The sequence below is a fragment of the Sinohyriopsis cumingii genome, chromosome 15 (genome assembly GCF_028554795.1).
Source record: "Sinohyriopsis cumingii isolate HCF-2022 chromosome 15, ASM2855479v2, whole genome shotgun sequence".
Classification (NCBI taxonomy): Eukaryota; Metazoa; Mollusca; class Bivalvia; order Unionida; family Unionidae; genus Sinohyriopsis; species Sinohyriopsis cumingii.
The window spans coordinates 135762390-135788235 of record NC_142975.1 but is presented as its reverse complement, the minus strand read 5'-3'; the positions used below and the strand labels follow the sequence as shown (position 1 = coordinate 135788235).

Here is a 25846-nt window from a genome sequence, read left to right as displayed (position 1 = left end):
TGCTATTTATATCACTTGCTCAATAATTCTCTCGATATTGAAAGAATTAACTTGCCATATCCTGGTTAAAATATTGACTATGTTGATGATTCTTTGTAATTACTCTTTTGACTGGGGTCCCAAGTGGTCTAAAGGGTTCACCGTTCCGGATCACTGCCATCTCACCTCTGTCTGTGTGGGTTTGAGTCCAAGACTTGGCTAGATTGGGTACGTGGGACAGCCTGCCAGTAGCTTCTCGTGGGTCAGTGGTTCTTCCCTGGGTTCTCCAGGGTTCTTCCTCCACCAGTTATACTGGCTTCCATGCATAGCCTATCTTGTGCTGAAAAATGGCGTTAAACCCTAGAACAAGAACAACTCTTTTGACTCGTATCTAAGAAATGGAATAAAATTGAGAAGCAAAGGAAAAGTTTGTACAGTACCTGTATTGACTTGGGATTTGGATGGAAAGTTGTATGATGAGCATTTGGCAAATTCTATTCAAAATAAACTGTTTATTCTCTAAATGCTGCCTTTTTATAGTACATTTTATAAACCAGTAGGAAACATAATAAAGTTGTAAAAGAACTCCGTATTGGTGTTGATTTTCTCTTTTCTACATTGAATACAGGTGACTCTTCCAAACCATACCAACCCAATAGCAGGGGCTGGTTCTCCCATTCGACATCCTGCAGTGAAGAGGATAGCTGGGGAGGGGCGACCTAGTGTTGTCAGGAAAGGTGGGTTTATTTATTTGCAACATATTTTTAAAAGTATTTTTAAGTTATTTACATTTATCTTTTATGTACGTTTTACAGAATGTTTCCATCTTTTCCTTTGTATTTATCTTTGTATTACTTCACAATCACTTGGTTCATGCTACTCCACACATTTTCCCCAATATTTATCTTCAGAAATACAAAACATTTAAACTGATTACTTTATGAATTAGGAATTTTTGTTATTTAAATAATTTCCAAAATTGTGATTAAAAAAGTACATACAGTGTGATAAAAAAAATGGGTGGGTGGTTAGTTAGCAGATGGAATAGTGCCATTTACTTTAGTAGGGCATCTGTGAGTTGTATGTTTGTACCATTTTATGCATTGATAAACATAATTATCTATGGAGAAAGTTCAGTTTCCAAAAAAAGAAATTCCTTTAAAAAAACAACAACCAACTTGTGGATATCTCTGAGAAACAACTCGAACTGTATGAATTGTACTTCTTCTTTATGTTTATTTGAAAAGTTTTATCTTCCCAGTATTTTTTGTACAGTTCATGGTAGTCATATTTTTTGCACATTAGTTTTGATCAGCATATATCCATTATTGTGCTGATATGCCGTTACATTCACTTACATGCCAACCATTACACTTGTTTGTTTCTACTTATGTCTTATGCTTACCTGTATACAGATTACACTTATAAATAAAGCAATAAAAAGTTGCATTTGTCCTTTATGTTATAATCTCTATAGTCCCATATGTCCTATAAATTTGATAAGACTGCTGTGCAAGAATAGTGTGAGAGTACATTTATCGATCATAAACATCTGTCATTTCCATATTTTCTATTTATGGTAGCTGTGTATGACACATTCCCAAGAAAATATAGGGGTTTCATAATTTGGAAAACCTCTTTCATGGATTTATTTTATTTTAATAGTATATATAGGTAGGGAACCAGTCTGTGTTTTAAAAAAAAAAAATGTTTAGTGAAACAGGCATTGTTGTTGTGACTCGTGGGTATCATGACTGAAAAGTGTTACAGGAGACCGATTCTTTTATTCTTTAAAATCAAATCAGAAAAAGGACAAATTAATGGTGCTTTGCAAACTTAAAATGAAGAATATGAGTGTGATGAAATTAGCTACCAGATTGAGCACATGTTCATGCTCATTAGAGAATTTTCAGGTTTACACTACTTCAACAAGAGATTGATTAGCTAAAGTGTTGCATATAAATAATTTGTCGGTGTGTTTTTTGGTTGTGTTTTGGTACTAATCCACATGGATTTTGTCCCTTTGTGATGAGAATTTTAACCAGATGAAGACATGGTTAGTAGCAAAATTAAATGCATATTTTACATAGCTTTGTGCAATAATGGCATGTAATAGATAGATGCAATAATGGCATGTAATAGATAGATGACACCTTGATTATGCTTATACTTACCAGGGTTTGGCAGATAGGATCATATTGATAGTTTTCTGCTTATAGATCCATCATCATCCCCAACGGGACCCTCAGTTGCAGATCGTTTTAGCTCACCATCCCCTGGAAGTGCCAAACGCCGTCTTTTTGATGGTCCCTCCGCAGTCAGTGGGATTAAACCAGGACAATCTCTTCTTGCAAAGCAGTTGAACAGTGGTGTGTCCGATACAGTTGTCATATCAGAGAATCCAGTCACAAGTGCAAGTACAATGCCTACCACTCAGATAATCACCTACCACCAAGCTATTATGGAGGATGGGAGGCAGGTTAGTTAGAGCTGTTTACTGTTGCAATTTCCATGTCGTCTCACAGAAGATTTTGCACTGATGGTTCGGAGTATCAATTTTATCAGCAGCATCTTTTTGTGTAAAGATGCAAAATACCAGTTCTATTCACTCTACATCAAATACGACGGCAATAAGAAACAAAGATATTTTTTAAAACTTTAATGATTTTCAGAAACTGCTCAAAACTACATTCCAGATTTGACGGAAAGCATTCTGGTATTGAGTGCTTTCAGATTGATACAAAAGATGGTTATTTAAATATGACCAGTGTTATTAAATATTATGATTTGAACAAGTTGTCAAAAACTCGCAAGAGAATTTGACAAATTTTACAGAAAGCAACCTGGCATTAAGGCTTTACAAATTCCTGTAAATGATTCAGTCCACATCAGATATGGCTAACATCTAAAACTTTCAAGTTCTTCTTTTTCTTTCTTCTCATTCTCTTTTGTTTATTATTTGTTTTGTTTTTTTAAAAAAATGATTTCTCTTGAACTGCTCAACAAAGTTCACCAAATTTGCGAGCATTCTGGTATGGGGCACATTCTGATTGATTCACATGGAGCTGATTCTCCATCTAATATGGCCCCTGTTACTAAAAATGGAAAATCCTTTGAACACTCAAAAAGAAAAAAAGAAATACTATCCAGAACCTGAACAAATTATATAGAATGCACATGTCAGGGTAAACCGGTCTGCTGCAATTTCTACTTAATTTTTCTTTAATCCATTCAAATTATTTTTGTCCTTTGATAATTGGTACATAGTTCCTGCTTATTTTAAGTTCATAGTTTTTCATACCTGTGCACCCTCAGTATTTTTCTGTATTTAGTACAGGAAATATATCAAATACAAAAATAAGACTTCAAGAGCTAAATCCAATTTTGTGCGAGGTAAAATACATATAATTTGTATTTGGCAAGTATGAAAAAAAGAAACGAAAGAAGTACGAAAATAAAGCAATAGAAACCCGCCATAGTTAGCTCTGTATTAAATAGAAGGGTTGTATGCAAAATGCTTTGCAATGGCGCATGTTTTGAGTTTCTTTGCCTTTGCTTCTGTAGTGTAAACATCAAGGATTCGGGAAATGTATTTGAAATGTTATCTATGGGAAAGAGAGTGACTGAAGAATTAACTTAAGCCAAAGACATGAAGTGATGAGTACAGCAGTTTCTCACATCATACAGCAAGTCCTGGCTGTTCATTTCTGCAATAGTTTTGCCTTCTGCAAACTGTGTGAAACTGATATATCAGTTAGGATTGGTGGCAGGAAATACATCTCTCGCCACATAAAATCGGAGAAGCATAATGTGATCAACAAGGCTAGACAAATTCCTCCAATTACAGCATTCTTTTCAAATAATAAGAAACCGACTGCAGCAAACACTCCCTGTGTGTGACTTGTGCTGAAGTTATGATGTGCGAACTCATCACTTACTACAATCTGCCATTAGCAGCAGCTGATTCCTGATGGATTCAGACTTGTTTCCAGATAGATGGTATGTAGATATTTATTTTATTTTATATCATGTTTATTTATTTTTATGACATTTACTTACAAATCCAAGTGATTACAGTTATCTAAAACCTTTTATGCATGTATTTTTACCAAGTGAAGCACATGTACACAGCTGGTACCAGGCACCTGTTAAATTTAATCCCAGCTAGTCATTCTAATTTGCTAAAACTTACAAATTCTAAAATAGAATCAGTTTCACCATATCAGTGCACCATTGTTTGAATAGTTACAGTGTGAACACCTTTACTGAACTAACTTGTATATTGTACAAATTACAATTTCTGTATTTATGTTTCAGATATGAGGTTTGGCAGAACGAAAGCAACTGCCGTTGTGAAGACTTTGGGAAAGGCATAACAAAGGAGCTTGTCTGAGAGGATGCAGACTGCAGCCTTCACACTTTCGACAGATGGCAGTAATGATAATAGGAGCAAGAAGTTCGCAATTGTAATTAGATCAGTGGACCAAAACACTGGACTTGTTGCTTGTTAGTTGAACAGCTACAAAAGTTGAAAAGTGCCTACTATGAAATGGATAAGACGGATAAGACAAGTCAGTGATCCTCATTCCAGCATACATGTAGCACTGAACTTGACACTGCTTTGCTGTAACCTTCAACATCTAAGCGCAACACTGATGATCATTAATAAATTATTTTCAACTGTTATATGTTTCAGATATTCTAAATATAAAATATTTTGCATCATTTTTGCTGTATGGATCATTGTTTGTATCGACAGTTTGGTTGCAAGATGTAATAAAGATGCATTGGTAATGTTGTGTGTTACTAGTGGTGTGTACTTGTGAAGAATACTGAAAGCTCACATGAAATAATGAAAATATCCCTGAAAATACTGAAAAGCATTTTGAGGGGGTGCACAGCTCTGGTTTCTACCTAAACCCACCCCACCCCCTTTTTTAAAATTATTTTATGTAACCTTTATTTTGTACAGTCAAAAAAATGATAAAACATATTTCCTAAAAAATTAAATTTTGAATCTATGTTGACAAAAAAACCCTGGAGGAACCAAACATGGGAGAACAAAAAAGGATTCTGGATGTGTATTTATTATCCCCTTTGGGAGGTTTCTGAGTACACTGATCAAAGCTGAATGGAATGCAATACTCTTACCTTGGTTCAGCAGTTTGACGCAGACTACATGCATGGCATAGATAAAAACTTTTTTGGTGGAGTTGTTGGCAATGGAGGAATGAACAGATTGTCCTTGGTCCACTTTAGCATTACATGTTGTTGTCATTGGATACCGTTTGTATTGCCATAACTGCTGTTTATTTTCAGCTTTTAATCCCAGTCCAGAGGTCAGTAGTTCCCCCTGCCAGTACGACAGAGTCCACCACACAGACCACTCCTACAGACATCATACAAGCCTCAGCACAAACAGCCGGAGGCAGAGCAACAGTACAAAGTAAATCCAAGAAAACAGGATCTCTGGCACTTTTCTTCAGAAAGGTTTGTTAATGTTTGAAATGCAAAAATAATGGTGCTATATTTATAGACGGTAACTCGGTTATTACACAAATGTGTTTGCAGGAGGCCTCCTCTACAGTACACGAATGCACAAGATATGTGTAGGTTAAAAACTCGTTTGGAGCTGACCCGTTTTTCTCTTAAACATAAAATATGCTCTGTTGATAATATTGCTAAATATGAGTTGACCAGAATGAAAGAATACTCTTCATCAGTCAGCATAATGTACATTGACGATGTTTAATCTAAATTCAAATATGTGAAACGTTTTATATTATTAGAGCTGTTGCCCTTTTTATTTTAGCACAGTGCAATGTTTGACATAATCTCAATGGCACGACTAGTCTCCCAGTATGTCCCCCTGTTCTTAGCTTTACTGGACACGGACAAGAAGAGTTTATGCGATGGTGTGTTGACTGTGGTCTTTAAAATTAATGAGCAGGAATATTTTCTTTGTGATGAATATGGCTTTATATAAAGCAGTTTATTTTGTTTCAGAATCATTTTTGTGGCTACCAAAATGCAGAAGATTTATAGTTATAATGTCGTTCTGTATATCTGTCTTTTTCATTTTCACACAGTACCCTAGTTTTACACTTTCCACCATTACCAGACTTTGTGGATGGCTTGCACTTGGTGTAAGGAAGAAGCCTGCTGGTTTGGGTTCAGTGGTGTGGATGAAAATTGGTCTCCCCACAGTGACTTTAATTTTATATCACAGTCCTGACTAAACTTGGAGGATGGTTTGTAATTGGAGTATTGATGACATTTTTTATTTAGGGTTCAGTGGTCAAGGTCAGTGCACGCCACTCCCAAAAAAGAAAAGAAAAATGGTTTCTGCACAAAAGTTCAATTTTCAGTTATGTAAGTCTGCCAGTTTGTGGATGCCTTGCACTTTGGGTGTAAAAGAATTCTACAGATTCTGTAGATATGTGGTCAAATGTCAAGGTCATTGACTGAAAGAAGACAAATGGCTATGAGCAAAACAGCCTTGGTTTTAGACCTCTGTGCTTTGATTGAAGTATGTGGCAGGCTTGGACTTGAGTAAGAAATGGCCTACTGATTTGGGATTCAAAAGATCACAGGTAATTGTGACTTGAGAACATGTGGGTTCATCACAGAATGTTCTAGAAATTCCTTTACTGTATTTTGTGAATTCTTTGCAGTTTGAATAAGAAAGAAACCTTACATTTTGGTGTCTCCAGGTTAGATTACATTGTCATAGTATGTGCAGTAAGACGAGTGGTTTCTCAGAGATCCAAGCTTCCATGTTAAATATACATGAAATTCTCAAAGGATGCAACATTTGTCAGTGTAATGGTCCCCATGATGTGCCTCATTTTCCACCATGCTGGTTAGAGGTGGGTGGTACACCAGTTTACCAAGGTACTTTTTCACAGTACCAGTTTTATTTTAGTTTAAATCGGTAAGGAATGTATGGAAATTCCCAAATAATCCAGTTACAAATTAAATTGCTTTCTTTTTTCATGAGAAAATAATTCCAAAAGGTTATTTTTTGTTTTGTCTGACAAAATAGTTGTATTTGCCACAAATTTCAGATATTGTAAATATAGTTACATTTACAATCCATTAATCACATGTTTGGCGAGTCTTTAATATGCCATCATGGTGGCTGAATGGGATTTTGTGAGATATTCTGGCCACAGGAGACATTTTATTTTTCTCAGCCAAGAGAAACGTCCATGAATTATGCAAATACTTAGGAAAGTCAAGGGTAAACCCTGGGAATTTTCTGCCACCACTTGATGACAAAAACAAAAACGTTGAGTCATAATTTAATTATTTGAGTTCTGACTAGAATATTTAGAGGTTGCAGTATGGATCATTTGTGTGCCTGCTGTAAACATGTTTGTATGGTCAATCCAAACACTCCATTGATTAGATTCATCTAGTAGACTTGTTACTTCACAGAGAGCTCCATATCCATATCTTTTCTTGCGTAGAAAGTATGAGGACCAGTCTAACATCACGACAAGCCAACATGTCTACAATTCAAGATTTTTTGGGGTTTAAGAGATAATGAAACAGCTTATCACCAGTTTCTGTTAGATATCTGAAGTTATTTAAAATCTAAAGTTCTTATTTGGTAGTTAGTACAGGGAATATGGTGTTGAACATTGTAGTCAAAAGTTACCGTAACATTTTGTGAATTTCGTGCCAACATTGCCAAATATGTAGCAATCTACCAACTTATTGTTCAACCAAAATGACATACTGCACCAGCTGATGACCTCATTTCTGTGGACCAGTGAGAGGGAAATGTTCCAATTAGCACATTTCAGCTGCATATTAAGCTAGCACTATCATGGCAAAGTTTGCAGGTAACAGAAAAAACTGGCTGCCATTACTTACAGATTAATAAGTCAAAATTTGATGCATCTAAAATGTTGAATCTCTGAATATAGGTGCTAAATTATTATGCAGTGTTTCATGTAGCTTGAAATATTTGAGTCAGTTCTTAAATAAGTCGCAGGAGAAATAGAAGTGTTGTTCCTTGTATTATATATTAAGTAAATTTTAAAAAATAATACAAATACCTGACATTATCAGTACAGATTTGGGGATTGGTTTACCAGATTATAAGATTAATTTTTTTGGGGTACATTAGTCAACAGTTCTTAAGGTCTTCTGTCAGAATTTAAATCAGTTTTGTATTTGTCTTTTTTAAGTGATGGATTTTAATAAATTCGTCTTGTAGAGTTGAGGTTGTTAGAATAATGATTTTGGTTTTATTTACGCTGATTAATTGGTTAATAGTTTTAACATTTTTCTTTATAAAATAAGATTCTAATACACATACGTGAGCCTGAAAAAAATAGATTTCATCCTGGAAAAGACCAGGAAATATTTTCTTTAAAATAAATGGGGGAAACATGAATCCGGTTTATGCACTTCTTTGCAAGGCCAAGAATTATCATAAGATTTTCAGGCAAACATTTGTTTTTGGTTTTAATTTTACATAATTTCTGTTCTGTTTTATATTTTCTTTCTTTGCAAAGGGGGGGGGGGCTGCAACAGAAAATGATTATGCAGAGATATTTTATTTCTTTCATCACAAGATAATTGTTATTTTTAAATAATATGATGGATATGATATTTTGCTTTAAATTGGAACAAGATGTTTTATTTCCAGCTATTTGATAGTTGGAAATGTTGGAGTAAAAGATAAAACATCCTAGGCTTTGTTGGTCTCAGATAATTAGTGTATAACATGGTATAAGACTGCTGGAATGTCAAATCCTTTCACATCAAAATGGAAATACTAACTTGCACCTATCAGCCTTTAATCATCGCAAATTTAACTTGGATCATTTTGAGCCAAGCCACGACCACATTATATCCAAATTTGCATTATAGCAGGACTGCACTGTGTCAGCCTTTAATCATCACAAATTTAACTCTGATCATTTTGACTATTATTTTAGGCAGAAAATACACAGTCCCATATTCTGTTGAGAAAACGCGTGAAATTAGTGTAAAAAAATGATTGTCGAGAGCCCTTGTTTCTGCAGAGCAAGTTTAATTAACAGTTGCATACCATGATGTCATTAATACCCTTTGGTCATTAATCTGTGAAGCAAATATGTAATGTACCATTCATGGTACTCTTATTATGGTTAGTACTTGCTTTATAATGTCACAATAATCTTGTCAATTTTCAGTTCCTCTGACTTATGCCAGAAATGTACTATTTCAGGTCTATCACCTAGCTAGTGTTAGACTACGAGACTTGTGTGACAGACTGGATATTGACAGCGAGGAGATGCAGACCCGGATGTGGACTTGCCTGGAACATACTCTAGTCCATCATGTTGACCTTATGATGGACCGGCATATTGACCAGATGATTATGTGTGCAATCTACGTCATGGCAAAGGTAAGAGCAGTAGCTACGATCTTTTTTTTTGTACCCCATCATACCTTTAGTGTTGCCCATGTTCATTCATTCTGTCAGATTCATCCATTAGTTTCTCAGATATTTGCTTCCACTTGTGAATTTTCAAAGTTTTGAAACAAAATTAGGTATGGGTCCTTGTATTCAGATAGATGCCATGTTTGACAAGATTGGTTTAAATGAGGAATAGTGGTTAGATATCTGCAGTTAAATATTTATAGGAGGTGACATCAATACCAGTCTGGCAGCTGATACAGATAGAAATATTGATCCCGAAGTATATTTAGGTATTCATCTTGGTTTCAAGAATTTTGTGATTAAAAAATGAGTTTGTTGAGAGTTGTATGTTAAAATGCATCTCTAGGCATGCATTACACGATGTTAATGAAAGTGAAGTAAGAAATTCTTCAGAAATGGGTCGCATTGAAAGTTTTTTTTTTAACTATCCTAATGTGGTACCATGGTAAAGTGCACTGACCATTATACCATGGCTAAGAGGCTAGTTCTAAAGAAAGTGTAATTTTATCTCCATAAGGTGAAATATTTAAGGTTCAAAACATTTTTACTCTTTGAATGCGCGTACGTGTCATGTTTACTTCGATCAGACTTCAGAGTTATGCCTGATGAATATTTTACAACAAGTGAATTTATTTTCCCATCATTCTTTATTTTTTGTTATAGATGTATACATTACACTTGCAATCATATATATATATATATATATATATATATATATATATATATATATATATATATATATATATATAGATAGATAGATAGATAGATAGATAGATAGGATGAGTTCATTTTTAAAATTTTAAATATTTTGGCTCACCTATCACTCTTTCCATATGTACTCTCTGACTAGTTATTTTTCTGTCATTTAATTCTACAATAAAACATACTCTGCTTAATTAAAGAGATTTTAACTTAACGATTCATTTCTAGGAAGCATTCATGCAAGTATGGAAAGCAACAGACAGAACATAGTGACAATTTAGCCAAATCATTTACTTTTCTCACAAGTTTCAAGTCTGTACATACTGAACATGGGGCAGTTGCTGTACAGAGCATATGGCAGACTTTGGGAATTCAGTACAGCCCTGCAGACTTGTATTTTCCAAAATTTTCTGACTTTTTCACCAGATGGTTTTGTAAATAAGACTCCCATTGTGGAAATCAAATGTCCATACTCGTTTTGGGATTAAATAATTTCAATGTTCTCTGTGCTATATTTATAACTTTACATTAGATATACAGTTTGCTTGAAGAGTAATTCTTTGTAGAAAACTATCTTTTTCAAAATCAACAACTTCTTTGCACCAATGCACAGAAACGTCCTTTATGTGTACAGCCAGTAACCTTCAAGTCAAGAACATTAGGTACAGTGACTTTTATGTGAAACCTTCATAAGTAAAATGGTCAAAAAGTTTTTTAATTTCTTTATTCAAATTTCAAATCGGAGCTTTTTGAGAAATAGTTTATAAGCTGTATTTTAACACATTAACTCCAAGCAACGACTTAACGGGGCAGGTGGTAGTAGCCTGCTGCTGAGCTCTGTAGCGTCATGGTCATCCATGATACACTAACATGGGTGGTATTATAGAAAGGTAGAGAGATGTAACTCTACAATGATACCAAATAATCTGGAATATCTAGTTGCACTACAAAATAGATTTTAAAAAACCTCATTTTTTGGACCCAACTTTTTTCTACCCAAAATTCACCTGTGGTTGGAATCCTATTTTGTGTCCAGATTTTAGACTTTTTGGTCTTATATCTAAGACAAACCGGTATGAACTGCAAAAATATGACAAGATGGGCATTTGAAATAAAGAGTGGTCTTGATACCAAAATAATGGCTCCGTTTAGCAGAAGGAAAAAAAAAAAAGAACTTTTGCTTATGCGCGAGTCAAATAGCCAATGAAAAATGATGTTTCTAACAAAACTAGGCAGTATGTTATTGAAAGATCACCGGGGATTTGGTGTTTTCGGATCTATTCAGAAATAGCTTTCAAAATGTGTTTCCTACTCGATTTTCAGGCAAAACTGACAAAATCCTCCAGGGGTTAATGTGTTAAAGTGAATTATCATTATTGCATAGCTGAACTCAAATAAGGGAAGAGTAAATGTTTGAATTGTGTTCATTCTGGCACATACTTTAAAAACCATGATTTATATAATATCCACATATACTGGATAAATAGCAATTATATGTTTTCTATCAAAGTACTTTAATTACACAACATAAAGCAAATGAAAGTTGTTTCTGTTGGCAATTTTGACTAGTTGAGGGATTTGTTACAATTTTTAATGTTTTGTCTAGACATATGATTTTGTAAATATTGTACTTTTATTTTTCTGTCATTAACTCATTCAGCTCCAGAGGTTTTTGTCTTTTTCGCCTGAAATGTGCGTAAGAAAGGCATTGGAGATTTCAACAGATTTTCCATGAGACTAATGCCTAGTATTAGAAACATCATTTTCCGTTGGTGATTTTGCTTATACATGAGCAGAAGGGTAAAAGTTGGAGTTCTCTCTCTTTTTTTTTTGTTGTTGTTGCTTAATGAACCCACCATTTTCGTATGGAGGACGCTCTTTATTCCAAATGCACACCTTATCCTAGTTTGTGCAAAGGATCACCTGTGTGTGTGCAGTTCAGACCAGTCTGCCTTAGATCTGAGGCCAAAAGGTCTAAAATCCAAACACAAAATCGCATTCCGACCACGAGCAAATTTTGGGTGGGGGAAAAAAAACGGGTCCAAAAAATGAGGTTTTTCACTCTATATTTTGTAGTGCATCTAGAACTTCAGATTATTTGGTATCATTGTAGAACTATATCTATCTGCTTTTTTGTAACACCACCCACATTGGTGTATCTTAAATGACCTTGATGCTGCAGAGGTCGGAAATGTCATACAGCCTCATCACGCCTACAGATGGTATCGACACCGAATTGGTTAATACTATCCAGGCACACAGTAATACATACTTATCATAATTAAAGAAATGTTAACCTCACAATTCAGTCATGGTATTTTCTTTCTTTATCAACTGAAGCTTAAAAGAGGTAATTCACTGATTCACCTGTAGCATTGTTACCACCTAGTTAGTAACAATAACTCACTACTAGCTTCCATTGTGGCCCCAGTTTTTGACCAAGAACTTGGACCTCACATTTGTTTTGCCAAGCTAGCTTTTATTGCATCATGTTGTGTAGCCATCATTGTTGTATTGCCATGTTTCTGTTTCTTTTTTAGTGCATGGCTTTGTCTTTTATGCAGTCTTGTCATCTGATCTCCTTTATGGTAGAATTTTTTTATTGAACAGTATGGATTGAAGCCTATTGTTTTGGAGGGGGAGGGTGAATTGATTGAAAGCTAAATTGTCACAAATAAAACTCTTCATGATACTGCTTTTCTTTGGTATTAAGACCCATTTACAGCAAGTATTGTGGCCATTTATTGATGACTCCAGTGAAAATTCCCTTTTGTCTTTACCTAATGGAAATTTATTTTTGGGAACCTTCAGCTACTAGCAGTTGTTTTTCATTAACATGCATCAGGTGTGAATTGGTCAAGATAAGTGATAATTTTATACCAAACAATTGCTCTGTGTGGTTGGAAAGTCAAGATGATGATTGTGATTCTAACTATTCTTTTCAAGCCATATCTGATAGATCTTGCTGTCAAATCTAGTATTGCAAGAATAACTCCCAATTATTCTTATATTTGATATGCTTGATATGTTGGGGGTGTTTGTATGTAACAAGGGAGATAACTCAGGTAATTGCCTTCCTTTACTGGTTTATCTTGAATCTGTTTCTTCAAGGTGTGTGACAAGCCACAGAGTTTCCAGAACATAATGAAATGCTATAGAATGCAACCTCAGGCTCAAAGTCATGTAAGTAAAATCATTTGCAATTGTTTTTGCTTTGATAACAGTTCTTACACAGTGATTTTAATGTACAAGCAATTTTCCTTGGAAATCGCAACATGAATATTATTTTAAGAAATTAACTCAAAAGCACGTGAAAAGTTGTTGCTGACTTCTGTTTAAATAGAAACAGAAGAGTAATTTTTATGTATAAAGCCAAGTAATAAATAGATAAGGCAAAAATAACATTTACCTTTTATTGCACTGGTTTTAAAATGGGATTTTTAAAAAAAAATAAATAATTTATATATTATAATGATTAGTATATTATATAATGTACTAAGCACTTCAAAATACTGTCTTAAATCAGCTCACTTTGATGCACAAATCAATTTTAAGGGTTGTTTTTTTTATATATTTTTTTTAAAAAATGTATTATAATGATAAGTATATAAAGGATATTTCCTACATTAATATCAGATATATTTCATCATGTGGTACCAAAAACAAGATATTTTAATCAGTGGCAAAGCCACGAGTAAAAATATAATGTTTTTGGTACCACAAGATGAAATATATCCCATATTAATGTAGGAAAAGAAAATTTTCTTTTTATTATATACAAAACTATCTTCAGAATCAAAGTTTAAAAGAATAATCTTGCTCTCTAGCACAACATGTTCACCCCGAGTGCCTTTTTACAAATTCACTGCACTTCCAAAGGCTGATCATATAATTAACTAAACATTTCAAGTAGTGAGCTAATTAGATGCACAAATCACTTGTGGACTTCTAATATTTTTTAAAACATTTATTTTAATTTATGGGGGTGGGATTGGATCAGCAACGAAAAACAGGCAGCTAACTGGAAACATTTTTTGGTGCCTCTAATGTATGCAAGATAAAATTAACATTCAGTTTTTTCTTAGCAATTTAACTGTTTCAGAACAAGATATGGAGTTACTCAGAGATGTGTGTGATTTGGATTTTTAATGCAACTTTCAAAAATGTGTCATATTTTATTTTTTGCACCTTGTACTTGGTATTTTATATCGAAAGTGCACATTTTTTTCAGTGCCTCATGTATCTTTTCAGAGCTTATTTTTTTTAAAACCTGGATGTATCCGTTCCACATCTTGGGGAAACTTTTTTGTAATGTAGATAACAAGTTGAAATCATTTCCTGTTCATTTTATATCCTTCCCAACCTAGGTATACCGCAGTGTACTGCTAACTCAGAGAAAACGTCACACTTCTGGGAGCAGTGATGGCAGCAGGAACGGTACAAGTGGTTCCTCATCACCAGTTACGATCCAAGAGGAAACAAAGGAAAAGAGTAAGTTGACGACGCTATGGTAGATGGATTAGGTTTTAATTCCTTACTTAAAACTTTTTCAACCAACAGTGTGAATTAATTCAGAGCTTTAGATAACAAATGTTGGTCAAGTTTATGATGACAGTTATATCAAATTTTCAGCTCGTCTCTTTGCTACCGTAAAATATTTATTTAAAAAATCTGGAAGCCTTCTGTTTGTTTTGCAAGTGTACAATTTCTAATACGTTTTTGAATTTAAAAAATCAGATTCTTTTGCTTAGGAAGTTGTATTTATTCAAGACAACATTGATCCCATGTGGATGACAAGAATTTGTTAAAAAAATTAAAACGAATACAGATGTTGTTGTTTTAGGGTTTAACACCATTTTTCAGCACACGATAGGCTATACATTGCAGCCAGTATTAATGGTGGAGGAAGAACCCGGGAAAACCCCGGAAAGAACCACCGAACCACAAGAAGCTACTGGCAAGCTTTCTCACATACCCACATAGGCTGAATCCGAGACTGGAACCCACGCAGACAGAGGTGAGATGGCAGTGATCTGTAACGGAGAGCGCTTTAGACCACTCGGCCACTCGAGGCCCAAATACAGTTGAAATATTTTCTCTGGAATTGCAGGCCTATTATTGAAGTCTGTTCATTGCTCTGGATACCGTTAAATATTCTACCCAACATCATAATTATATTCAGCCCATTTACATTTTCTCGTGCACGATGCACGTTGTGATAATTCTGGTGAGTATTGTTGGACCTTGTTTATTTTTGACTGATCGGAGAGTAATTACAGTTTAGGTTAGGTGGTCTCTCTTCTCCCCCCCCCCCAAACCTCTTGTAAATTGTTAATGTGATCATTGCAAAGCGATTTATTTCTGTTTCAGAGATTGTACCAATCCGTTCATCCAGTACCCTTCCTATTCCACATCCTAGCAGCCACCCTCCAACTCCCACAAGGTTGGTGGGCACTGGCTCCACCTTTGATTTTGGGGAAGAAAGAGGTGATCTAATTAAGTTTTATAATCAGGTAAGGAAATGCTTTATTTTTAGTCTGCTGTCTTTCCTTCCTCTTCCCGCTCAGTTGAAAAGAAAAGTTTGGACACAATGGAATCTAAAAGTACATCAGAATATTTTACTTGTATACATCATGCTAGACCCCACACCACTTTCAAACAAAAAACCATGTCAGCTACTTTTCACTAGACTGATGCATTTGAAACCACCTCTCGTTTTTTCAGTGTTATAGCTGTGAGCCAAAAGTGGGTCACACAAATCTACTTCCATTCTTGAGATAATTTTTTAAGACTTGTTTAAGTCTATCAGCCATCCTTGCTTGCACTTTACTCAAACCCAATATGCAGCCTGTGCCTGTCTAGAGAGGTGTTATATGGTGCATAAAAGTTGGTCATCTATGACTTCCTTTTAAGTCTCTACACAGTTTGACCTGTCTTTCAGAAATGCAAAAAAAATGTTGGGCATGTGGAAAGTTGCAGGTTTGGCAGCTTTTGCTGGGAGATATGCCTGTTGTATACTGAGACCAGTTTTATTTTATATCTTTAGATAATCCTAATGATGTCCTTGTTTGATAAAAGAAGGTCTTCTCTTGTTTAAATTGTCTCTGTTAGATAAGGATTTTGCTAGAATTGTCAAATTAAATGACTATATGCATTTCTATTAATACCACATCTTTAAAACAATAAGGTTCACTGTGGCCTATATTTCACATTTTATTGCCATTGATCAAGTCTTTGCATTAAGCTTATTATAAAAGAGTTGGTGGGGGTGGGTTGCAATCTTGGTTTTTCCTAGAATCATAAAAGTTGCCATGGGGACAATGATAGTGAGTACATCACCATCATTGCAAAAGTTGGCCACTGACAAATATCTCATACTCGGCAGATTTATTTCAGTTTTGTAATTTTTACTTCTCATGCTAGTATTATTAGACTGTGTCGTATGCATCTGTGTTAGGACCATGTCAGTAGTAATAGGTCACTGACCGGCATTTCGTATTTTACTTGCTTGAGTTCGATTTTTACATTTTGTTCACGATCTCATTGATCTAGATGAGCACTAATACCTCATTACAGATGCTTCACTGATTCGGGTTAAATTTTCTGCTTGGTGTTCATGTCTCGTGGCACAGGTCTTGCTAGAATCATGAACTTGTGTCTGATAGTATTATACCCAATACAATTTTTTAAAAATGCATCATGTCCTATATTTTTATCCTTTAGTGGCATTGCTAAGTTTTTGTGTTGACCTATTGTATATTTTCTCACCACCTTTACAAAAATTTAACTACTTTTTCATAAGCATTAAGCTTGAAGTATAGATACAATCATGTGTTGGTATATGCAACCTGCAATTAGACAATACAAGGAGAAGCTTAATATAAGAATGAAAAGAAAATATTGAATACAGAGCCCAGTGGTTACAATAAGGAAATCAATCGAAATCTTTGCTAAGGCTGCCAGAAACCAAGACTGACACATCAGCAAGAACAGGTTGTGTCCATGGGGGGGAAAGAGTGAATGTTTGTTAGTATTTTGAAGTAGTTGATGTATAGAAATAAAAGTTTTTACCATGAAAGAAACAAAATAGAGATTTATTCTGAAAAGAGAAAGTTACGTTTAATATCTGTTGCAGAAATTAAAAAGCTATTGTAACTGAACTATTGTATGAGCATTAACATGTACATGAAATAACTTGAGCACTAACATCAGTGAACAGGTTGATCTGACAACGGACATGGTGAAAGTCTTGAGTAAAGTTTATTTTTCAAACGATTTGCTTTTTGTTGAAACGAACTAAAAACTATTATGATAAGGGCAACCAGGAACAGTTTTATATGCTCTCAGAGTCTGAAATACATTTTTGGTTGCAGGCCTTTGGGCCCCTCAACCCATCTGGTTGAAGCCCTCCCCCCATCAAAATTTCTGTTTAGTTTTTTAAAGAACCAAAAGCATGTCTGATCTGTCCATCTCATGTCGACACATGAGCTAGGTTTTGCAATTACAATTCTTCGACAAGTTCAGCATAGTGAAAAATGCTACACCCTTCAGTAAAACTCGGATCACTGTGACGTTTCATGCTGCATTGTCTGAAATGGGTGCCATTGCTTGTAGTGTACAGCATGAGACAATGATACACCATTTATATGAAACAATGCCATACCACCAGAGGTAACATTCCTAATTAATGTTAAAGCTGTTCTTTTTTTTTCTTCAGGTCTATATCAACAAATTAAAGAAGTTTGCCCTCAAGTTTTCCTCGCAGAATCATTCAGGAGTAAGTATACTTGTAAATTCAAGAACTATGGTGTTGGTAAATTTTCTAAGAACCATGATTAGATTATTTTTAAATGCATACTGAATAATTTGATTTCCAGCATTCCACAATATCAGCATGCATGCCAACCATTACGCTTTTGGCGTAATCATTACCCTTTTTTTTCCTCACTAAAATACGCCTTACGCGTAAATGTGTATGGATTACACTTTTTCGGTATATCCACCTTCCCAAAAAATCAATTGTTTGTTTTCTCGTTTTTATTAACATCCCATTAATCCCACAGACCGTATTTTAGAAAAGATGGCTTCTATGTAACTACAATATAAGAGTACGCTTGTCCATGCACTATCCTAACAGTATTATGTTCTGTTTATAGCAACTATCCTATTACCCAGAAACATGACGGTTCTACTTTCAAACTTTCAACCTTGAATTCTATTTATAGCAGCTGTGTGGCTTAGTGGGGAGAGAACAGACTGGTTTTCTAATACTTAATCTTTACTCGCAGATTCTTTTTTTTAATAATTTATATTTAGTATAGAACCAGTCTATAGGTATTTGGCGGTAAAAAGTATAATTTTAGTCGATGCGTGTATGAGAACAAAAATATCTCCTTTCAAATAATTTCACAGATGGATTAGAAAAAGGCCAAAAATAAACGAAACATAAAATAACGGAATCCTCCAAAGATGAGGACACGAGGGCAGCATCACATGACGTCTGTTGTAGGCCATGTGGAAATAATTTTACCATTTGGTGCTTAAAGTCGTCAGATGTATTCTAGTCGATGTTTGTGTTAGAGCACATATATTTTTTCAAAGAATTTCACAGATGGATCAGAAAAAGGAAAAAAAAACCAACGAATCCTTCAAAGATGAATGGCATAATACAGCGTTCCATTCTCGGGCACAGGGGCTCGCATCGTTTCTTTAAATTGACCTGTCGTACATGTACTATATAGTACATGTATGACGGGTCAGTTTTAAGCAACGATACGAGTCCCTGTATTCTAGGGCAGCATCATGCTCGTTGCAGTCTGTGCGGAAATTATTTTAATATCGGGCATGGCAGTAAATTTTATGTGGAGAAACTTGAAAACAAAGAAACACACTGAATTAGCTCGTCTCAAGAACTCCAATACTAAGGTAGCTTCTTATGTACACCAGAACTAAATTGCGGACATGAATGTTATTAATGCAGAGGTGTTATTTGCCGAGTTCTTAATAGAAAGATAATGAAGATCTTGCTATTGGTGCAGAAGCAAGAGAATTCATAGCACATAATTCTACTCTAGCCGTGAAGGTGTTTTATGACAATGTTAGAGATTATTATGCTACAGCCTGTGATTACATAGTCCAGAAATTCCCCTATGGAGATGAAGTGCTTTTAAATGTTTCATTTGCTGATGTAAATGAGAGAGAGTCAAAAAGCTTCAAAAGTGTTAGATTCTTTGTCAAGATATCCTTTTTTATTACCATCCTTGTCTACTTTGGATCATCTGGAAGGAGAATTCCTGAAGTATGAAGTTGGGATTCTACCTGACAATATACTTAATGCAGATAGAGTTGATGTGCAGTGGCACCTTATTTCCCAGCTAAAAGACAATCACTGGAAGATATAAATTTCCTTTTCTTTGTCAGGTTATGAAAGGAATATTGGTTCTTTACCATTCTAATGCTGACTGTGAGAGATTGTTCAGTACTGTTAACAAAAATAAGAGTGGATTCATATCCAGGCTCAGTAATCCAGTACTTTGTGTTCTACTGGTGTGCAAAACATTCATAATCTCAGCTGGTACAAAGTGTTTTAAAATGCAACATGAAAATCGGTTGCTTTCGAAAGCTAAAAGTGCTACATATGAAAACTTGAAGCAGTAAAGGATGTTAAAAGACAAGAGGGGCAAATAAATCATTGTTTATTGAATTTTTAGCATGTTATTTGTGGATTCCTCTTTTTCTGCTTGGATTCCTCTTTTTGTCCACTTGGATTACACTTTTTCCTCATCAGGGGTTGGCATGTATATATTCCAGAATGATTTGCCTTCCACAACTTGACTGAGCTTTGTTTCAACTCATTTGTCAGGCAGATTTGATGACACATTTAATGAATTTAAAGTTAAGTACAGGTAAAAACCATTACAATGTGAGTCATTAAAATTCGATTTCACTTATAAAGCGATTAACAGGATCATAACAGATAAGAAGATACTGCAGCAGTTGGAAAACAGAGTAAATAGAAAGAGAAGGATTCTGAATGCCAATTGATGCATGTACCAAGATTTAAATGACAAGGTTTTTGAATGGTTTAGCTGTGAACATTACCCAAACAAATTTGGTTAAATGTTTCACAACTTAAGAATTAAGAACTGTCGATAAATGTTGATTTGAAATGTCTATTCTTGAGACAAGAAGAACCTTTTGATAACTAATGTTACTGTTACATGAAGATTATAGCATTCTGAAGCTGTGTGTAACTTTTCTACTTCATCCACGTACATATCCTTCTTGAAAATATGGCTTGTGTTTTGAGGAGCGTGATCACTCTTGCACACCATCTTCTCCTTAAATTGCTTCCAGAAAAGCACTCCATCATTCTTAAAAATTTTATTGTTCAAAACCAAGATTTCCAGATGATTTTTGAGCAAATTTCTCGTTTTTGTCCCAGATTTAATTTAAGTTGCCTTACAAGAAATACTAATGTTTACAGGTTCCGCCATTTTGATAAATGGCGTTATGTGCCATAAACGGTGGTGATTTGCCATAAATGATATAAATATTTGAGAAGAATGAACAACTCTCTTCAACACTACTAGGAGAAATGTTCACAGCTCTCCTTCATTTTCCAAAACACAGCCCTGTACACTCCCCCTTGGGAAAGGCCTCCCTTCTTTTAGGTCACTCTTACAGTAAAGAAGGGGTGCCTAAATAAGAGGGCTACTATTGTACTGCTAAAAAACATCACATAATTCTGGAAATTGTTTAACTCATTCGGCCTTACAGGTTTTGTCGTTTTCGCCTTTAATGCACGTAGGAAAGACATTTAGGGGGCTGTTTCTGAATACATCGACTTTCAACAGATTTTCCATGAGACTAATGCCTAGTTGTATTAGAAACATCATTTTCCATTGTTTATTTTGCTTGCGCATGAGCAGAAGGGTAAAAGTTGGAGTTCTTTTATTTTTCTTTTTCCTTTTTTTGCTTAACAGACCCATCATTTTTGTATGGAGACCACTCTTTATTCCAAATGCCCACCGTATCATAGTTTTTGCAGTGGTTCACCTTTATTTGTGCAATTCAGACCGGTCTGCCTTTGATCTGAGGCCAAAAGGTCTAAAATCCAGCCACAAAATCGCATTCTGGCCACGAGTGAATTTTGGGTGAAAAAATTTTGAGTAGGACTTCAAGATCATATGGTATCATTTTAGAGCTATATCTGTCTGCTTTTTTGTAATACCACCCACGTTGGTATATCTTAAATGACCTTGATGCTGCAGAGCTCGGAAATAGGGTACAGCCTCATCACGCCTACAGACGGGATTGGGGCCGAATCAGTTAAAGCCACTAGAGTGTCAGTCTCATCAAGGGAAGTAACTACTCTTGCTCTCTTTAAATTAAACTGAGGGAAGTAACCTGTGGGTGCCACATGTTTGTTTTGGGGGTTTTTTTTAATATTATTTTTCCCCACTACAGAAATTTTTGAAAATTATACATCAATTTTTATTATTTTTGTGCTTTATTGTATAATTTCAATACAACAATGTTCAGAAATTAATAAAATAATACACATTGTGGATTAAAATCAGTCATTTATTATTTACACCCTAAGAAAAAGTATAACATTATGTGTGGCCTATGTGCAATGTTGTAATCAAAGAGCAGAATTTCTTTAGAAAATTATAATTATTTGCTTGCAGGTATTCATTGCTTTCTGTGATTTTGCTCCAATAAAAAAACATTTCTTGTACAAACCAAGAACTTTTTTTGTTGTAAAACCCATGTCCAGTTGAATGAATTTGTATGCAGATAATTATTTCTACAAACTTTGCATCATTTGAAATTATTAACTATTTGGTATTGATTCATTTGGATATTTGTTCTCTAACATTTGATGTAAAAACAACACATACATGATGCTTTGCTCATAAATATGCTTTCCAATCTAATTGCTACAAGTTGAGAAAACTATGTTCAAGAAGAAAATAAACTTATATTTTAAATTTATGGGAAAGACGTTGGACTCTAATAACCAATAATTAAACTACGTGACTTATATAAGCTTCAAAGATCATTCATGACTGGTTATGGGAAAGAGGCTATGCATGTCATGACTTGGATTACTCGTAACTATGAGCTTTACAGCTCATCTGTAGTACTGAACCTGAATATAAATGACTTGTCTAAAGGGGACAGTTTGCCATGCCCTTGGACTGTCCTTTATATGTAAGTCTCACAGGGATTTTTTTATATAAAAAAGTGAATGTTGCTTCAGCTTTGCAAAGTAAGGTTTTTTGTCAACTATATAATTATACCTTTAATACAATGCATGTTTCATTTGCTGCAGCTCATTTTTGGTTAAATTTCCACATCATTGTTCTCACTTTTAATTATTTCTTGCAGGATGCACCCCTGTTGTCACCTCTACCACCAATTCGATCTCACAACACTTCCCCACGCCGCGTGTCCAGCAAGTATTCCATTTTCATATCTCCGCACAAGACTTCAGGATCCATACCTAACAGTCCCCTTGGGAAAAATGGTCTTTCCTACAGCTTCAACAAAAGTCCAGCAAAGGTACACTATTCTCTTCCTCTTTCTCATATTTAATGAGACCAGAGTTATCATTTATGGTATAATGTCTTTTTCTTTGGAGAAGTATTTCAGAAGCTGTTACCTAGCAGTATTTGTGATCACTGGTTGTATTGCCACATGGTATAAAGATTCCTTAATCACATGTTTCAAGAAAAGCCATTGGCATTTTTTTCTGTTTTGAATTGCTATCCTAAACACAAGTTTTATTTCTCCTTTCAGAATTTACGTGCAATAAACAACATGATACGCATGGGTGATAAGAACAGATTCGCTGGTAAACGCCTACTGCAAATTGATCGTGATGAAGAAAGTGGAGAAAGTCCTCCAAAGAAAGTCAGCCAACCTTTCTTCATGCAGAGGTTGCAGAGTGTCAACACAGAACGACAGATGCATGAAAGTAATAGTGGGATTGGTAGATCCAACACAGCCTCATAGTTTTATCTAAGAGAGAAAGGTCTACAGTGTTTATCAACTTGACTATTTGTATTCCTTCAGCTTGATCCCAGGAACATTTCATTACATGAGATGGACTGGAACCTTTTAAAATGTAAAATGTCTCAAGACTCGAGTTTTTAGAGTTTTCACTTATCCACAGACAGTTTATCAGATACTACTGTATCTACTCTTTTTTTTTAATTTACGGAATTTCTCTGACAATATTGCATTATTTGTGTCTATTTAAGTAGAGAGCTCTAGAATAAATAGGGCATTTTACTCCCTAGCTGGGCATTGTCATTGTCTGAAATTAGATGGAGCATTTTGACTAATGCAAAATAATTGATTAATGAACATGACATTCAGGCTGTGTTTGATTAAATGGCTTAATTTGAGTAGGATTCTTACAGTAATTAATGCCATTGAGACTTGATGAACTCCCAAATGGTTTTTGAACATAGACCTTATCTCCCCCATACCCAGTTTTGTAACTTCGTGTATTGAATTAGAGTTGTTAATTGCGAGTACATTGGTATTTGTGATTCATGAAATAACTTTTCAAATAAAATGAAATAATATATACTTTGTAGAAAAAAATGGTATGATTATACTTAAAAGAAAAAAGTCCTGTTGTATTTGTTCAGTTCCAATTCCACTTTTGTTGTTGAGCACTAAAATGTTACATTAGTCACGTGTAACCATAATGTGATTTATGATAGTACAACACAAAATCTTGATTGTAAAAAGTTCGTATCACATTCAGATTGGTTTCTTTTCTCCCTCAGATTCCCTAATCCATAAAGGCAAAGTATGTGTATAGGAATGGTCCAGCATGTGTCCTCCATTTCAGCTGTTATTTATGATTAATTACTAGTTGAAAACTGACAACAGAATTGGACATGGGGCATACTCTGGCCTCCATTACTAACAACAGGAAAACTTTTCAACAATGTCTCAACAAACCAAAACAAAACAAAACCCACAGCAACATTTGACCAGGTTTGATAGGAAGTACAACATTTGACCAGATTTCATAGGAAGTATGAGTTTGTACAAAAGATGCCTATCATCAGGTGTGTTGTTAAACTATAAACCTTTAAATGAGTTCTCAGAAACTGCTAAACTCAATCTGACAATTTGTTAAGTGTTCAGCAACAAGTCAGCACAGTCCAGGCTCTATAGGGTCAATTAAATGGAATGTTCCCAAAGCTGTAAAGATGAAAGTGCTAAACTTCATGAACATGAACCCTTGTAATTAGACCTTAAAAGATAGTCAACAAGTGTTATATTTTTGGAACTTTACTTTAATTGGCTCTATGTAGCCCTTTTTTGTTGTTGTTGTTGCTGAAATGCCATTGAATGCAAGTTTACTCAAACAAGATCAAATTTTGAACGAATGCATCCTGGCATGGGGAGCATTCCAAATTATACAAACAATTTCAGATATGGCTGCAAAACTCGAAACTAGTATTTTTTTTTATAAAAAAAACATTCAAAAGAATATCGGCAATAGGTATTGTGGCACGGAGGGCTTTAAATTGGACACAAATGATGCCAATCCACCGTTCAATATGGCAGCCATTACTAAGAAAGAAAAGCTGTTCTCAAAAACTGCCGATCATACTGTCTTAATGCCTTTCAGTTTATAGAAATAATGCAGATTTCCCGTCAAATACAAAATAGTACATCTTAAAACATTTTCTTGAAAATGGCTCAGTATTGGCCAAGATCTTTTAGCATCCGAACATAGAGGCCTTCAACATTGGTACAGATGATGACAGCCTGCCATCAAGTTACCAAAAAATGAAGAAAAGATAACCAAATTTAAATGGTGACTCTTAGAAACATCCCCGAGGCATTTGAGAAAATTTATACAGAGCATTGTGGCATTGGCTGCTTTTGAGTTTATTCCCATCATGCCAGTTTGCTATCAGGTATGGACACTGTTAACAAAAAAAATGAAAAAATCATTTAGATGACTTCCTCTCCATGACCACTCTTAAAAACTCGTATTGTACGGCCTTGGAAAATCCTTGATTTTAAGGGATTGCCTTGAAAACTACATTAATTTCTGCCATCTTGGGAATTCAGAATATTAAAACTGAACAAAACCTGTCACTTTTCAACAAAACATGTCACTTTTCAACAAAACATGTCACTTTTCAACTTGCATATGGATATTATGCAGATACTGATCAGGTCAGTGATCTCATTCCCTTATGGGCATCTTGGTTTTTTGGGGGGGGGGGGTGGGGTTGTTTTTTTTCCTGCAGGTACAGGGTTTTGCATTGATTCAGGAAACAGGTGTTAACTCTTCTTTTTTTTTTTATGACAAAAACATTTGTCGAATAAAAATGGCACCCCAAATATAACCAGCTCTTTTGTAAAAGTTTATTTTGTAAGCAATTTTTTAATCGTTGAATTGTATGAAATACATTATTAAAAAGGTCATATGTGAATTCCACTTTTTATACTTTATCTTTTTCGTTTGTGAAAAGATTGCCTTGTTTTCTAGTCCACTTGGGCAGAATTTTGATCTGGCGATCATTTTGGCATCCATGTGTATGTCCATCCTTCAACACCCAAGGTGTATGTTAAAATTAATTGTAGATAAAGTTCAGTGTTAAAGATTTTATATTATAGAATGAAGCAGACTGTACAAAAAAGGGAGTCTTGTTTTTTCATATCATTGATAAGGTG

The 25846-nt window shown here is 34.8% G+C and overlaps 1 protein-coding gene across 2 annotated transcripts in view; it reads left to right on the top strand.

Moving 5' to 3' along the window:
- The window catches only part of LOC149782846 (retinoblastoma-like protein 1), a 170252-nt gene extending 145419 nt beyond the window's left edge, over positions 1-24833 (top strand). For both annotated transcript variants that reach the window (XM_089934375.1, XM_089934374.1), the window contains 10 exons: positions 608-716; positions 2199-2458; positions 5299-5469; positions 9206-9385; positions 13235-13306; positions 14491-14614; positions 15494-15636; positions 17841-17900; positions 22520-22693; positions 22931-24833. In XM_089934375.1, coding sequence (XP_089790501.1) covers positions 608-716; positions 2199-2458; positions 5299-5469; positions 9206-9385; positions 13235-13306; positions 14491-14614; positions 15494-15636; positions 17841-17900; positions 22520-22693; positions 22931-23146 — 1509 coding nt within the window. In that variant the 3' untranslated portion in view covers positions 23147-24833. The remainder of the gene's footprint in view (positions 1-607; positions 717-2198; positions 2459-5298; positions 5470-9205; positions 9386-13234; positions 13307-14490; positions 14615-15493; positions 15637-17840; positions 17901-22519; positions 22694-22930) is intronic.
- The last annotated feature ends 1013 nt before the right edge of the window (positions 24834-25846 follow it).